The sequence below is a fragment of the Anser anser genome (genome assembly GCF_964211835.1).
Source record: "Anser anser genome assembly, chromosome: 8".
Lineage (NCBI taxonomy): Eukaryota > Metazoa > Chordata > Aves > Anseriformes > Anatidae > Anser > Anser anser.
This window is the reverse complement of record NC_139728.1, coordinates 6,660,185-6,677,548: the sequence shown is the minus strand read 5'-3', so window position 1 is coordinate 6,677,548 and position 17,364 is coordinate 6,660,185. Positions and strand designations below refer to the sequence as shown.

General features: G+C 37.0%; 1 protein-coding gene across 3 annotated transcripts in view; it reads right to left on the bottom strand.

The window, feature by feature from the left end:
• DENND1B (DENN domain containing 1B) overlaps positions 1-17,364 on the bottom strand; it is a 161,320-nt gene that overhangs the window by 66,704 nt on the left and 77,252 nt on the right. For 2 of the 3 annotated variants that reach the window (XM_083847297.1, XM_083847296.1), the window contains exons 8-10: positions 16,717-16,776; positions 14,813-14,866; positions 11,558-11,668 (exon numbers count right to left, since the gene is read on the bottom strand). In XM_083847297.1, the coding sequence (XP_083703423.1) occupies positions 11,558-11,668; positions 14,813-14,866; positions 16,717-16,776 (225 nt within the window). The remainder of the gene's footprint in view (positions 1-11,557; positions 11,669-14,812; positions 14,867-16,716; positions 16,777-17,364) is intronic. The other variant, XM_083847298.1, reaches the window with a different exon arrangement.

Here is a 17,364-nt window from a genome sequence, read left to right as displayed (position 1 = left end):
AATCAAGCTCAATATTATGGGTTTTGGTCTTCTCCTAATTCCATATCCATTCTGCGAAATTAGTGCATCCACATACTGCTCTTTATAGTATATAAATTTCAAACCACACCAATACAAAAACTAGCATGTATTTCAATCACAGACTGCCATAAAGCTGAGCACAGAGTTATATGGGAGATCCCCCCAAATGTATATATCCTCCTCCTCCTCCTCTTAATAGGCATTCATAAATTATGAATTAACATGACAATACTTTTTGCATAAAGAAATATTTTTCTCTCTTATGCATATGTCCAAATTATATTTTAGCTCTCGTTTTAACAGAGAAAGCAGATAATTCCATTAAAAACATCTGAAGTTTTCTTAACTGTTGTTTTAGAATCTGTATTTTGGTATGGCATTCGGATTGGCATTTATTTAACATTAAAAAAAAAAAGTATTAAATCTTAGCATTTCTAGCAGGAAAGGTAAAGATTTGATTACTTAATCATCAAATATTTCCATCTACACTACTGTGGTAGGTTTCCAAACGTTTTAATTTGACATTAATATGTTTTATAGTTTCCTGGTGTATACAGCTTGTAACACAAGCAGCTAAGGAATACTGCTACTCTTCAAACTGTGTGACATTTTTAATACCGTGCCAACTCTGCCTTTAAGCAAATACTCATATGATAATTGTAGATTTTGTATAAAAATATTTCACACTTTCTGGTAAATTTTCTTTTTGTGTTTTTTAGTGTTTCAACAGTGGCTGCATTTCTCAAAGGCATTAGCTATTTAAATAACATACTTTTTAATTGTCATACTTGCATTTATAAATAGAAGAAAATGGGGAATACTAAAAATCTCTGAATAATGCTGCAAGTCCTAAGTAGCCAGTTTAAGTGAACTGAAAAGCATGCAGGAGCAGGTAGAGCCCGACTGCTTGCATGGGCCCTCAGGGGTCTATAAAGGCGACCACCAGATTTGGGGAGGGGATGTTTAACAGCAGCTGCACTTGGGAGCAGAGCCAGCAAGAGCATGAGCAGGCACCCTGCGGGAAGCTGGAGGAGGAGAAGGAAAGGCAGACAGCGCAGCACAAGCTCCAAGGTGCAGAAATGAGCATCTGTTGCTTGACCAAGTGGTGAGAAGTCTGACTGGTGAGATCTTTATGCTACTTAGAGAAAAAGGCATTTGTCTGGAGCCTTTGTGTTGACAATCCACCTTTAAGCACATTTTTAAGAGAAATGGCATAGATTAGAAAAATCTCTTTTTGAAGACAAATAGCTGTTATCCTAAATAATAAGGTCATCTTCAAGGCTGTGTACAACCTTACCTGTTTTGCCAGCTACTACTGGAGATCAGATAAGCTTGTATATACAAAGTGAAAACACCTCTCCAATACAATTTGCTAAATTTTTATGTATATGCAGAAACATAGCACTGCTGAACTCTGCGGTTTGTTAAAAAATCTTATTTTTTTAAGAATGCATCAGAACATTTCTGCATGGGCTAGTTACTGCATAGCTGATAGCTCACTATGTGTAGTGAGTGCACATAGGTGCTCACTAAGAAAGCACCTAGCAATGTTGTGTTTTAAACCATAATAAAATGGACTGGCAATTTTTAAATAAAGCTTTTGTCTCTTGAAACCCATTTGTCAACATTGAACAAATTTTTTAATATTTCAAATATTTTTCACTTTTTTAGACTGTTTTTCTTCACTTCAAACAATTTCTTCTAGATTAAAACTTTTATTTAATATAAGTAAGGCTTTAAAAATTGATTGAAATAAGGGTTTTTTAAAAATTGGCTGAAACAACAGGATTTTAAATTACATAAACTCAAGCCAATGGATCTCAACTAGCTTAGAAACAACTTTTAACAAAACTTCTTAGTGTTCAACACATCTTCTAATAAAAAATACAAATTTAATTTTAAAACCCTGCCTTTTGATAGGACACACACACACACACACAAAAATCTTTCCCATTCTACTAGTTAATGAATTTACTAACATTGAGTACAACAAAGTTTCAGCTTGTTTCTGATCTATTCTGCTAAGACACTCTAGTCAGCATAACCATATAAGCTTTCATCACCCTGCAAGAAAAGCATGCGGTGTTTTATCTGGAGCTCTGCAGCGATTCCAGCACAATAATTTTATCTTTCTCTCCTGAAAAAAACATGTGAGAACTATGTGCCGGCAGATAATACTGTCTCTCCAAACAGCAGAAGAACACATTACAAAGTCTGTTTGCAAAATTCATTACTGAGTGAAAGTAAATTGATTACTATGAACTTGGAGCAAGACTGAAACGATGCACAAGGAGCTCCTTTCCACCTTATGGCAGTAAGCAGCCGCTCAGGAACAACTGTTGTTCCAAATCTACACTGTGCTGAACAGGAATAGTCTGAACAGTTAGTTCAAGCCTTGAACTAAAGCAGGTTTATCTGCTCCTGGAAACATGGAGACTGCAGCTTCTCCTCTCTCATGTAGCTGTAATAATTCTAATGCGTGTATCTGCTGCACACAATATTCAATATTCAATTTAGCAATGAACCTTTCTGCTGTAGATTTTAAAATTAGTAGTCCTTTTTTCTTTTTTGCTAAAAGCCCTACAACATGTCCAGAACAGAAAGATTTTCTGCAGACTCGCTTATTATGTTTACTTGATACCTATTATTTACAAAATTTCAATGAGTAACATGAAAACAATTATTCAGTATCTCGCTTAAGATATTTTCTTTTGCTTGATGCTTACTTTCTATCTATTAAAATCATTTTATTTGAAGCAGTTTCTGTAACCAAAGGTAGAAAGAGAAGCAGAGCACAGGTGACAAGATTTGCACACACCGCAATGCAAAAGCTAGAAACGCAGAATCTGATTAGCAGAATCTTGTCTGAAAGCCAAAAATGGCAACAGAAGTTAGACAAAACGCTAAAGTAAAATTAACCTGTGATACCATACAGCCCTTCAAAATCTACTGTAAGTAACTAAAGAATTACTGTGATAAAACCATTTCCTGAAAACCCCTCAAACACTGTCAATCTCTGTCAACACCACGTCCAGAAATGGGTACTGGTATGCTCCTTCCCTCCTCCCTCACAGAGCCATTGGGCTAAAGAACTGCTTGCCTCCCACTGTCTTGACCACACATATGTTGAAAGATGCCAAAGATACTGTTTAATTAACTCATCTACTTAGCAGTACCTGTAGCAATAAATTGTAGAGGGTCACCATCCCTATTCCAGTAGCTACCATCAGCCTGGCCCAGCTCTTACTGCTGCTACCTCAGTGCTCCCAGCGTATGAGAGTTACTGTGAAACCACTGAGAGAGGAATGGTCATAGAGGTGAAAGGAAGCCTCTCCTCTACCTTATTACAACTCCTAAGATTATCAGCTTTGTCACAGGGAACTTCCAAACTTCTTGTTTGGTCAAGAATAAAATCAGGCCCCAAACCTGTAACAGATACTTAACATCTGCTAAAACTCATTTTCTCATCCGTTTCTTGAACGGGTAGGTGAAGACTGCTGGACATTAATAGTGGGAAGGGAGCCCTTGCTTTGGCCATTTTATAACAGAGCATAAATCCCTTTCCAGCTTTAAAGAATAAATAGTTGGACTAAATCATCAGCTTCATCTATTCTGCTGTCCTCGGAAAGAGGACAGAAGTCACTGATTTTAAAAAAAATTAGCAACAAAAGAGACCAGAATATAGTACCCAAGCCATGAGAACCAAAGGCATTCCTGTGCATTTTTTTAATTTAGCTCCTGGCTAACCGTTTCCCATCTGCCATCCCCATAACCTCTAAGAAGAAAAAAGGGAAGACCTTAAATGAGCCATAATGCATTTTCTTCCTGTTGGCAAGATGAAGCCCCCAGTGCTCCTGAATCACATAAGGGAGAGAGGTAAAGGGAAATGTATTTCCAGTCCGCAGATGAAAATTTTAACTTTATCCATTGTGAAAACAAAATATGGAAAAGAAACATTCATTTAAAAAACTGCATGTATCCTGGTTTTTGGTTTCGTTTTAATATTAATTCACTTCTTTTTTATCCTTATTCTGGAGGAAGGAAAGGGAAGAGAAAGAAAAGCATTGTTCACGAATTTGACAGCACTTCATATGCAATCAATTTCATTCTTTTCTTGCAATTCTTCATTCACAAAGCAGCATTATGGCATCATTCTTGTGCATTAGTTTGGAAGGGAAAAGAAAAGACCGCAGACACAGTTTGTTCCTTGCCTATGGCTCCAGGAATGACATGTTTCTCAATAATGGAAGCCGAGCAGAAAATAAAATTGAAGTGGTAGTAGACAGGTGAGGACTCGGTGACGAATACCGCTTGCATCCTGTGCCTACAGTAAGGACCTACATGCGCTTTTATGGATTATCTGAGGTATGTATATATCCAAGCAGGTGTGTTTGGCATAAGAAAAGCCACTTAATTCAGTTACTCAATTTCATCATCTCACAAAGGTTATTAGTAATATTTTTTTTAGGTTAAAAATGAAACATCTGAAACTTGGTCAAGTCACCTTTTATTCCTAACACATTGCAGATTAGGTTAACATATCTCCTATAGATATTCATTTATCCCATAACTAATTATGCTTCTTAACATCACGTTGAATAATTTCAGTTTCCTCATTCTTTCATTCCATCTTGTATATTCTTGATAATTTGTTTGTTCTTATTTTGTCATTCATTTATTTCCTAGCTGCTTTATCTCCTCATCTCTCACAAAAACACACAGACAGAAGAACGTGAACCTATACATCTTTATGTGTCTTTTTTCTGACCATCTTATAACTCCCCCCATCTTTCCTCCTCTATTATAACTCTGTCTTCATGGAGGAAGAGCTACCCTCCTGTAAAATAAGGGAGTTCTGCAAATGTTTCTTGGTTCTGAAAGGAAAGTTTCCAGGAAAATAATTTTTATTCATGTTTCCTCCCCCAGAGTAACTCCATGGTATGTTCTTCTGCCATACACTAATTAAGAAGCAGCAGGGAACAGCTTCCTTGCGAATAGCTGACAGACAACTTATTTACTGCAAGCAAGACTAGAGATAACCACTGACTATGTTATAATTCATCTCACCATTGGTGAATTTGCGGGGGAGGAGGGGGAATAAAGCAGCAGCTAGTGAAAAAGGAGAAACCTTGCCATAATGGCACACCAGACCACAGAGCTGGTATTACACTCTAATACTCTTCAGTAACTCATCTTCACATCTTTCACTTTACACAACCACAATGACTTCTGCCGTTTTTTGGTTTGTTTTTTAAGGGATTGAGACTGTTCTTGCCATCCATAACAGCATGCAGACCCTTTCACTTCCCATTCCCATGCAGCCCAACCCCAAAAGGCTTCTCTTGAAGGGTCAATGCCCACAGCAGGGCCTGCTCCAGCTCGACACGACATTTTGGTTTGCCAGTTTTTACTGAATTGCCAAAGATTACATGAATCAAAAGAAGCAACTCTTGCCCCATATCTTCATCTTGGATTTGTTCTATTTTGTGAAAGTGCTAACGAGTGAAAAACTTTATTTTGAAATGAATGTGTAAATCAGTCTGTATGCCAGTCTGTATGCTTTCCTTTTACAGGATTTGTTTTGATTTAAAGGAAATCCGGTGATACAATTCTGCACACAGGTGGCAACAGCAATCTGCAGATTTTCTGAACTTCTGGACTGGGAGAGCTTTCCAGTTCCTGAGCTTGGCTCAATTTTGATGCCTCCCTTCCCTGCTCCCTTCACTTCACTGCTAGAAGCAGACTGCAGGCCTATGTCCTAGCAGGGCCTCAGCTGCACCCACAGCACGCACCCTGTCCAGCTTACCTTACCTCTGGTCAAGGTATCTTAGACTACTTATACCCGAACTTTTAAAAATTAAATAACACTACTCTTCACTTACTCAAATGATCTAATTGACCTATTATTCCAAAATGAATTCTAACAATGCTTCTGGGAGCTCTCTGAGTATCAGCAGAATAACTGTGCTGCTTTGCAAGTTAATGATACATTCCTACCCATTTTTTTGTTTTCCAAGAACTACATTTAGCCCTTGCATATTTCTGCCCGATACGTACTACCTCAAAGGAATTTGAGATAATAATTAATTTCAAATTTATAATTTTTGTATTACTGGGACAGTATTATTTTAAAAGAATCAAACACTTCATAAATACATTTTTAGATAAAATTGTAACCACACTGCAGTGTACAACAAAAAAAAATGGAAGCTATAGTTTGGTTCAATCAGAACTGGGAATATAACCCCAGCACAAGGCAACGTGATGCTGTCACTAAGATATATGACAGCACCTAATACCATTGTTTTCCCCAACCTGAAAGGCCTGTATGGAGCCAATTTTTCCACTGTTTTGGCTTTTTAGCTTACGCCAGAGAAACAGCTCTGCAAATAGCCAGCTTTGAACTCAAATAAAAAATACAAAAGAGCTTTCTGTCTTTCCAGGCTTCACACTAACACACGCTGCACTCCAAAACCATGCAGCGATCTGGCCTGGTCACAAAGCACCGCTTGGCTGATTTTCTAAGTATATCCAGCAATCTGCAACATACAACAGAGAGATTTAAATGAAATGCAAGAAATAGACAAACCCAAGAGTTGTTTTCTGTTTCAGTTGACGATATTACTGCCTTGGGACACATGGATTTTGGAATAAACTTAAGAATCTTGGATTTCAGGTCAGATGCAGAAGGAGCAAAGCAATGCACAAAGATAATGTGTCAGAATAAGGAGGGTTTTGCCCTCCCTCACAGCTGTTCAGCTGTATTACATTCTCCAAGGAGCCTCCTCAACCTCCCAGTCCCCAAGTGACCACAGATAGCATGACAGTACCTCAACAAGACTACAGAGGCAAGGAATATGCAGCTACTGTTCAGACCAACTAACTATTGCAACCAAGTGGAACTGCAGAAAGCTGTCTTTCAATATAAGCAGCAGTAAAAATAATTCCACAAATGTATGTTGTGGGCAAATTTTTTTCAGTGCTCTTTCACCACACACACAAAAAAAGTCTGTATCTTTTATTGACGTATAAGTTCCTTTTTACAAGGAGCTCCAGTGAAGCCTACAGCCAGCACAAAGCAGAACTTTGCAGCCACAGTGCTCTCAAACACATCAGACTCATATTACCTAAAACAAACATTGGTCAAAAAGGAGATAACGTTTAGACATTTGCTTTAAAGTGTAGCATGCTTTCCACCTGCCACTGCAGGCCGCAGAAGATACATTCTAGTTAACATACTACTGACAGGATGACGAGAAAGCTCCTGTCAGACACTGGCCAGCCGGGTGTTTGAGACAAAACGCGCAGCCCCAGCTGACTAGTTAGAGAAAGGCTGGTGAGGTACAATTACAGAGGCATATGACAAGCTTTCATGCTTGAGTGACTTGAGAACCGATGACATGGCTTTAAACAGCAATCCTTCCTACCTCCGGTCACAAAACAGCAATAAGTCAACTGATGCACTGTTGTAAAATCATGATTTATTCCTTTGCTTTGAATACATGAGAGTATGGTATGATGTTCTGGTAGACTACCACAGCAGGTGCACTTGGGGCCTCAACATCTAGGGCCTGCCTCCAGCATGCATAAAATCAATGCTGTAGTTCAGCCTTCCTGCAAAAGCCTTCCCCGGCACTTTAATAATTGATAGTAGATTGAATTAAAAAATTATTTGTACTGAAACTCATACAGCTCCATGCAACTAACAAGAATACATGCAGATGTTGTGCTGGGTGCTGCGTAAGAATATACAGTATGACATTTACAAAAGGTCTTCCTTTTACAGTTAAAATGAAACAACTAACAGCCACCTCTGTGAATAAATCAATTCCTTTGTTTCATTCATTCTTTCATTTATTCCAAAGTCATATAATTTGTTTCTCTTTTATAGTTTACTGTTCAAAAGCAGAAATGGTAATTTTTGCTACAAACAGATCTTACAGAGCATAATCCTCAGGCTAGCTGAATCTATCTCACTCTAACACTAAGCCTCAAGCAAGCTGTGAGGTTGGTGATAATCACATTATTAAAGTGGTTGGAAAGTCAAGCTAATAAAAGAATCAACAGTTAGGACAAATAATGACCCAGAAGCTATGACAGAAAGGAGCAGTGGGAAGTTTCCACTTATATCTTTGTAGTAATTGGTATGGCAAGTAGACAAAGATGTCCACCAAAGGAGTTTTTAAGGGGGGTATAAACACAGAAAATCAGTTTAAAGAAAGATGTAGAGAATACATTGTGATTGTAAATATGAGAAGATGCATGCTTGGCTGAAATAAAATATAAGCTGAAAATCGAATCAGAGCACCTCTAGATAAATTGATAATTATCTTTTGTTTTAATTAAAAACACTGTACAACAGCTGAAAATGGTAAATTATTTCTGTTTTTTTTTTCCACTGAAGTAAACCTTTTTAAATATAGCATCCACTTTGTCCCTGCACTGATATACGTCAATATAACGAAAGCATGAAATTCATAGGACAGAGATGTCAGACTTAAATATGGTTTTCTACTCTTCCCTTCCCTGCCCACCCCACTCCCTCAAGAACAGTGAGGAGAAACTAAGCACGGCCTTGAATTATGCCTTTTTTCTTTCTTTTTTTTTTTGTTATCAGTCACTGCCCTGAGATAGTGAACCGAAACAGAGCTGATAACTGGAAGGTGACATCACAGCCCAGTCCTCATGAACTAACATAAACACTTGGTATTCAGTTAGCCCCAAAGATAAGGCACAACTCCCTTAACAGAAACTTGTACTTGAGAGCACCGTTTTTGAAATAATTATCTTTCTAAGTATCAAGCTGTAATTTAGAAATATAAAATTGCATCTCTTGCAACACAAAGTACCAGCCTGCTGTGTTTCGTACACACAATAGCAAAACAGCATAAAGCTAGCACATGTCAATGTTCACATACACTCTATTTGCTTCTTTGTATTATATTAAGCATTCCAACATTTTGAAGAAGTATCATCTTATGCCAAAAACACATTTAATCATTCTTGGCTATTCAATTGAATTCTTCACTAAGAAGTGTTTAATTTGCTTTTTAAATTATATCGTTCTGTAAAGAGGCAAGCCAAGCATAGTTCTTGTTCCGTTTATGAAAGAGTTTAGTACGTTCTCGCAGAAGCTCCTGACAAGCCAGCTCTACTCTTGTTTTACCATACCTCACTGGTGTAAGGGAAAATTTACCAAGTGCTATGTGGAAAAATGCTACATGACACAGCAGTAATTTCATTGAACTATAACTTATGTAATGGTAGCACAGTAAAAAAATAACCAGAAGGAAGTGAAATTGATGTGCTCTCTCTATTCAGACTTGGTCTGCACTCTACTACTCACACTTACAGCTTGGTGACATCTCTCAGGACATCCAAATGATACTATGGAAGTCTGTTATCACTACCTATCCTCATCCAGGAGATTAATATAAATTATTTTCAGTGATGACTATTACTTCATGAAAAGATTTGGAATAAACAGCTGAATTTTAATGAAGTGAAAGTTTCTCACAAAGACTGTATTATATCTGTTAATCTGTAATTGTTTCTAAATAGTTTGGAATCTGACCGTGGAAATAAGGTAGTCTACATCAGCACAGTGTAATTCTAATACTGTCTCTCCTCTTGTCATATCATAGCAACAGAGACCAGCTGAGATATTGAGCCTAACAAAAACAAGTCTTAAGAGGATCCAAATGTAGGCTGAGAGTATGATTGCAAATCCTGTGAGGCAGACTGACGCATGCCCACCTGCAGAACCAATCTTCCACAGGCACAGACCTGCCATCGCGATTCCTATTTCCTCACTACTGGAGCAGTAAAAGAGGTTTGACTGGGGCATCATTACAGTTGAAGGTTTTTTACGGTGTATTTTGTCTTTCATTTTTTTAATACCAAGCTGTGTCCCAAACTGGCAAACTGGAAAAAAAAAATTCCATGCTTTTGCAACATTGCCAGAACTTCTACTAGGGCTTTCCCTTGAAATTGTCTTCGCCCACTGGAGTAGTCCTATTATTGTATTGTAAAGCCCAAATTTTCCACTAGACAGTTCCACAGAAAAAAGAAAAAGAATATGGAAATTTCATAAGGTAGAGTAAAATCTTTGGTACCTAATAAAATATATCATAGCCTAGTAATTTGAAGACTGATTATATTCATTCACACACTGCTTTTTAGGTTTTATAGTTGATCATTTGGCCTCTGCTTATATGACCCCAGGTTTCCTTCATTCCCTAAGCATCACAGAGTTACTTAGTTCCATATTCTGCAAATCACCACATGGTGAGGCACTGGCCTTGTGCATCCCCACACTACAACAGCGATTGCAGATTCAGGGACCTAACATTGTAGTGTTTCGGAAAAAATTAGAAAGATAAAAATAAAATAAAATAAAATAAATAAATAAAATAAAATAAAAAGTTATACAATTCAAAAGAATTTAAAGTGGTTTTATCCACTATCTGTAGTCCAAAAATTCTCACTCCTTATGTACACACACACACATATTGGAAATTAGCACCCGCAATTTTTTGAAAATGTTAGTTTTTAGTACTATATCCAACCTTGTCCCTGTGTGTTGAAAATAACTGTTCATCTATTTGGTAGAAGAATGAGCACTGTTCAGGAACAGAACACTGACTTTCCACCACAGAAACAGTATTAAACAACATGTTTTATGAGGTACTTTTGAAAAATATAAATTAAGGTATTTTTAACGACTGAGCATAACAGGTTATTGTGTACAAGTTTGTACAAGATTGTGTACAAGTATACTCTATGACAAAAGTTGGTTATAAAGTGACAGTCTCATAGTAATGCAAAGTGAATCTTGGGAATATATTCAAAATACAGGGTATTTTAAAGCCACATAAGATTCTGCAAATAGTAAAACAGAATAATGCCTGAATATTTAGATATACTTTCAAAATGAAATGCAACACTCTTATTAAGCAGCCTAAAGCAGGCATTAAAAAAAAATAATGTGGACAGTACCCTCAAACCTTTAATAAAAAAAAAAAAAAAAAGAAACAGCAGCAGCTATTTTGAGTTGTACGCTATTGTAAGTCTGAAGAGCTGCTCCAAATCAGGGCTATTACAGTATGCACTCCCAAACCACTCTAACAAAGATGAATCTACCTATTACCAGGTTAGGATAGCAGCTATTATTATGCCCCCTTGATTTCTTTCAAGTAGCTCCAATGGAATAAGCCACAAGTGAATAATAAAGATCTTATAATAGCCCTTAAGAATTCTTTTTAGGTTAGAAGGCAGAGAAATGAACTCAGGAGAGTTAAAGAACTCTCATCTCCTGATAAGAAAAATAATTAACCTGACTTAATGTATCTGAGTAGGTCTTATATAAATCAGACTTTTGTACTTCAAGAGCCAGACTAAAACCATATATCAGAGAAGTATGTAGATATTGTCTTATAAGTACACATGGAACATATCTAAAACCACAAAGGTCTGTAGGTCATTTTGTGAAATGTTCAATATATTCTACTTAAAAGGAGATGTGTGAAGTACTTACAGTGCTTAGTTTGCTAGAGGTAATAATGATTCTTCTCTCATGCAACATACTGGCATAAAGTTGCAGCATGTTGTTCACATCCACAGCAACAAAATATTCAGTAAGGTTTCTCTGTTTAAATAAATAAGATGTTAACAATACAGCAACAGCGTTGGCTAAGAGGAACATTCATATATTACTTACAAAAATTTTGACCAATTAGTAGAATTAGTAGCTTTAAAAATACATATATATATTAAAAATATGACAGCATTAAAATTTATATGCTCTAAAAATAATTGACTGAGTTTTAAAACCAATGGAAAACTAACTTTCGTGTAAGTTATTATTTTGCTTATTTGATTATGCTTCTAAATTTAGATTTGTATTATTTCTGTATCTGAAGAAATAAGAAATGTATATCATTAGCCACATACGCTATTAAGATAACCACTACTTCAACCCAGGAAGAGATCCCCCACCACAACAATAACTGTTCTATCATAGTTATGATAATAAAACCATAATATTTTTGCCTGCTTTCCTGAAGTCAACATATTTTATTCTACTTCAAGTACAGCAAACCAGCTTGTTGGGAGGGAAAAATAAAACAGCAACAACAGCCAGAAGCCCTGTTAGAATGTAGTGGGTCTACCTCTATGGGGTTTAATGAAAAGCAAAGCCACCAGCACCTCTTATTCACAGTTCAGACAACACAGAGGAGGGGGAAGAAGGGGGAAGTGAGGGTAAGAGGGTGGAAATCTCTGTGCTCAAGCTGAACTTCACAGTATTTCTGCATGGCATATGGCCAAACATATAAATTCTGAAACTCTGAAAATGCCAAAACAGCCACCAGCAAAAAAAAAAAGCCCAGAAAAACAGCAAATTTTTGTACATGTTGGAGAACATGTATGAAAATATACCAACAGACCTCACAACATATGAAGCAGATATCTAGTTTATCTACCTAATTTCACGTATTCTCTTCCATACACCTGCAATCAGAACAGTTCCCCACCTCCTCTCAGGAACAGCACACCACTGAATGTTAACGTAGGAGATCCACCGATTGCAAGGACCAACCCAAAGAACAGTCACACTGCCAGCCTGCACCAGATGTGGGGTCGACACAGGGCAGGAAGGGATTACAGCCCCAAAAACCAGCGTGGGCACGACAAGCAGGGTAAAGGCCCAAGGGGAGCGCAAGCGCTCCTGCGCCACGGGGCCGGGAGGCGGCCGCGGCCTGCAGCACCCCTGGCTCGCTGCCCTCCGCGGTCGGGGAGCGCGGCGTGGATCTGAGCTGCCGCTGAGCAGCTGCCGTGCTGGCTCCTTACAGAGCGGGACTGGGGGAAAACCGAGCCTTAGTGAAAGGCTGGGTGATGATCAGAACGTTGACCTCCTTTCTGGATGCATTTCAATATTAAGAGAAAAAGTTACTGAAAAGAAATGACAGAAGATCCAGTGACTGAACCGGTTTCACATAAATTCACAAACGGATTATTAATTCAAAGACATGGAGTACGAAGTTATTCTTGGTCCATGCTGCATAAACTTTTGGAAGAGATGAAAGCGAGAGATTTAATGCTACAAACACAGCATTTAGAAAGAAACTGTGGTCCTTCAAGTGCTACCTTTAACTGATCGTCAGCGGCTGATGCACCATGATAATTTGAGTCCAACTTATCTAGGACACCTTTTAACATTTTAGTTGCTAATGATATGCTGATTCTGTGTTGCAGAAGTTGTGGTAAAAAAGTCTGCAATCATGTAAGGACCAATGTTGCTCTGGGAGACAGTCAGTTATTTCTGCATTAGAGCTGTAAAGTTACTGCTCCTGAAGTTTGTGAAACTTAGAACAAAGAACAAGGAAAAGCCATTTTACTACTGATTTACTATAATTATCACATCTCTTAACCGCCTACTTGTCCTACCCTCCGCTAGTATCAATCCATTTTGGTCATTCTGGAAGGATGGGACTTCCATAAGCAGAGTAAAAAATAAGTATAGGAAGGCATCTTGATATTTACTTTTCCTTTCTCCCACAGAATCAGCAGAATAAATCCACAGCAATACCATTGTAAGATCCTCAATCAGCCAGAGACTCAAAGTGAAACCTTCCCCCTTTTTCTTCAAGATGAACATATAAAACACCTCCTAATCCCCAAAGCTATGCTTTAGTAGAAGCCCAAATAATGAGTTTGAATAAGAGATTTTTTACAAATAGAACAATTCACTCTATGGGGTGAAATCAATGAAAATAAACGGCTGAAAATGAATCCCTGTCCTGCCCCAAGAGCCCCTGCACTATGGGTCCTCTCTTCTCAATCCAGCACCTTCCCGTAGTTGTTTGGATTACAACAAAGGCCACGCATCTCCACTCAGCCCAGGCCCAGGCCCAGGCCCGAGCTGCACCCTCCTCGCTGCTCATGCTCCTCTCGGGTTTGGGTTTTCCCAGCCTGTCCTCACGTGGCTCCTCTGCTGCCCTTCCCTGCCCGTCCCACGTGCACCCCAGGGACAGCGTGGTGCTGTACCACGGCGACCCCACCGCAGCTACCAAACCATTTAGCTTTCGGGAGGAAGCCACCGTGTCAAAGTGTAAAAATGCAAACCTAGATAACCATATTCAATTCCAGACAATGCAGAACTGGAAAAGCAGAAAGTTGGATAACACCTAATTAAGTAGCTTTTATCTAAACACACCATAGAGGACAGGGTTTGACATTTTGCATTTGCAGTCTACTGGCAGCACCATCAAGGATTTATCAGCCACAGAATTCAAGTCTTCATTAAAAAAGTAACAATAATACCCTTGACTGGTGCATGGCTACCACCCAAATGTGAGCAGGTACAGCATGTTTTCAGAAAGCCTGAAACAATGCCTTCTTACACAAAAAAATAAACTGCATATCTTGATAGCTGAATTTGCAGCTTAGTAGTGCACTGTTTAAAGGGCAGGTATTCAAACAACACTAGCTGCATGAGTAGAATATGTTTTGCATATATAATCCTCATAAATGCAAACAAACTGAGTAACTATGAACAAAAGGCAGATATAGTGGTGAGCTAAAATGCCCTGTATAATGCTTTAATATCGGTTAACAATGAATGCAACAGTAACCTTACTAGCTAAAGGTTATAATAATATACATTAATCATATTCTGAAAACAGTCCTAGAAAAAAAAAAATCTCCTATTGATAAAAGCAGAGTTCAGCCCTACCCACAGAATGAGATTTATACTTCTCCTAAATATTTAAAAAAGAAACTGCATACTTACGCTTTCAGGGATTGTTGGCAATCCAGTTATATCAGGAGTAATGAAATACGAGTGCTAATCAATGGGGAAAAATAATTAATAATTTATGTACACAGCAAACAAAAAATATTTCTTTAAAAATCCAGCATTCCAGCATTCAGGATTTCCAACCCCATCATTGTTTAAGCAAATAGCCATTTTTCCAACAGTATTCTTACCACTACTAGACAAAGAATTAAGCAGATCAGAACATGAAATGACAATCTCTGGGTTAGCATAGCAGACAAACCAAGTGAACAAATCACTGTGCTGCAGTTTTGAAATAATGCTAAAATTAAAACAGCTTTAAATGTTAACTCAAGCCTGAGAACAGCATTGATTAGCTTAAGCACTGATTTTAAAGTTGCAAATACAAAAAAAAAATGTTAATGGACAAAATGTAAATTTAGAATGGGTAAGGAAAAATCATTTACATGGAAGTTAATTAGAATAGAAATATTATTACTTAATATATGTTCTTATCTCTTTCCAAACATCTTTGAATCAAAAATGTGCTAACAGAAATCCAAGGTCTGACAGCTTGACATTCCACAATGATTTATGAAAAACACTAGTAATTTTAGAATCTTAGTTTGAAGCCATTTAGAATGTAAATATAAAATAAACTGAAAACAGATGTAATTTAAATTATTCTCATTAATCCAGTGCTCTTAGTAGCTATCAAACATGGATTGAGTTCAGTAATTTTAAGACGTTTTTGCATAATTAGTCTAAATCTTGAAGGACAAAAAACCTTAAATGCATACTAAGCAAATGTGATAATTATTGGATTTTTATCTTCTGTTACTTTTTAATGTTTTTTTTTTCATTTTTCTTAAACTGTTTTCTTTAAGCTATGCACTGCTATATAATGATTTATAACACAAACAGTCCATTTTCAAGTCAAACTTGAAAAACATACACTAAAACATTAAGAAAGTCTGTAAGATATTGTCTTTTGTTCAAGCAAAAAAAAAATATTTATTAATACTACCAACTCTGTGTAGGAGGCTCTTATTAAACCAGCTTGATGCATTTAATAGAAAACTTTCTCCACAGATTAGGTCTTCTGGCAAGAGTTAAAAAAAAATAAAAAATAATAGTAAAAAAATAAAAAACACTGGTTTAAAAAAGGCATCCTATAAACATCATAGCATTTACACAATTAATATTCCTATATATTGTTTTGCTTCAACAGAGGAAAAACATGTAAGACTTTTTTCTCTAATCAGGAATAGGAAAATATTCAGATTAATGCAATGCTTATATTCTTCATAAGTATGGTGAGAACAGAAAATTATTTCCTATACATAATAAGGTCACAGAAAATTTAACAAAAGATTTTCTGAGTAATGAATTTAATAAGTTTGAAAAGCAATTACTTATAATTAACAAAGTAGTAATATTTCACTCTTTAAACAGAAAAGGAAGTTAGAACTATGAGAAGCAAAGAGGCATTACTGCAGTCATTAAGAGTCATAAAGCAGCAAAAATAACGTGGTATGGAGTCCTTGCACATCTTTGTGAACTCCCCTAGGAAGCATGGCTTTGGAAGAGATACTAAATTAACAGTTGCTGTCCTGTAAAAAGTTTTCTGTAAAAAGGGACACTAGAAAATTCAATTTTTGTTCATCAGTTTAAGGGTTTGATTTTGGTTGTGGGTTTTTTTGATGAAAGGATTACAACACACACGTACGTAGCTCTGGAATTAGACTGATTTAAACAGAATAGGTACGTTAATATTAGACTGCTTTTTTAGGCTATAGACAACAGCAAAATTTCCCAAAGGACAAGTATAAATAAGCCTGAAATCAAAAGAGAGACCCTATAGCAAGTAATTATTTCTTTAATTGCAATAGGTTTTAGATAGTGCCTTTTAAACTCACCGATACAAGACAAGGCTGTTTTTTCAAAACTTGCTGACTTGCAAAAATCATCTCTTGGTTCTTAGGCAACATGAGAGAAAGATTGAACAATTGACTTTTTAGCTTTTCAACAAATAGACCAAAGCTGACTCTAATGCTTTCCAAGTTTAAAATATTGGCTGAAAATATGTTTTATTTTTTATATTTCTCCCCTATTTGAATTCAGACTTGACTTAGCTAGCTTTTCCAACAAAAGAAAAAGCACTTGTCCTGGCCCTCCATGGGTAAAATAAAAGTGAACCAAATGATATTTAAGCTCTGGTTTCATTACAAATCTCAGCTGTGGAGTATTTGTTACTAGGAATGCACAGTGAGAAGAGAACACAGTCCTCAACTGGACCAAGTCATTTTGGTGTCCTCCTTACCAAGAATTACTGGGAAATACCATGTATCCGGATACCGGTACAATCATGCATAATTTATGCATGATTATATACATGTAATCATAACTACTATTGTGGTCTGCTATTTAAACCCCACTTCGGTGTCCATGAGCCTTACCCTGCATATCTGAGTAAATTGGAGGGAAGAATCTTTTTAATTCTGCATCATGAAATTTGAACTAGACTCATCCCGGCACAAAGAAAGGCAAACTCATGATGTCATTTC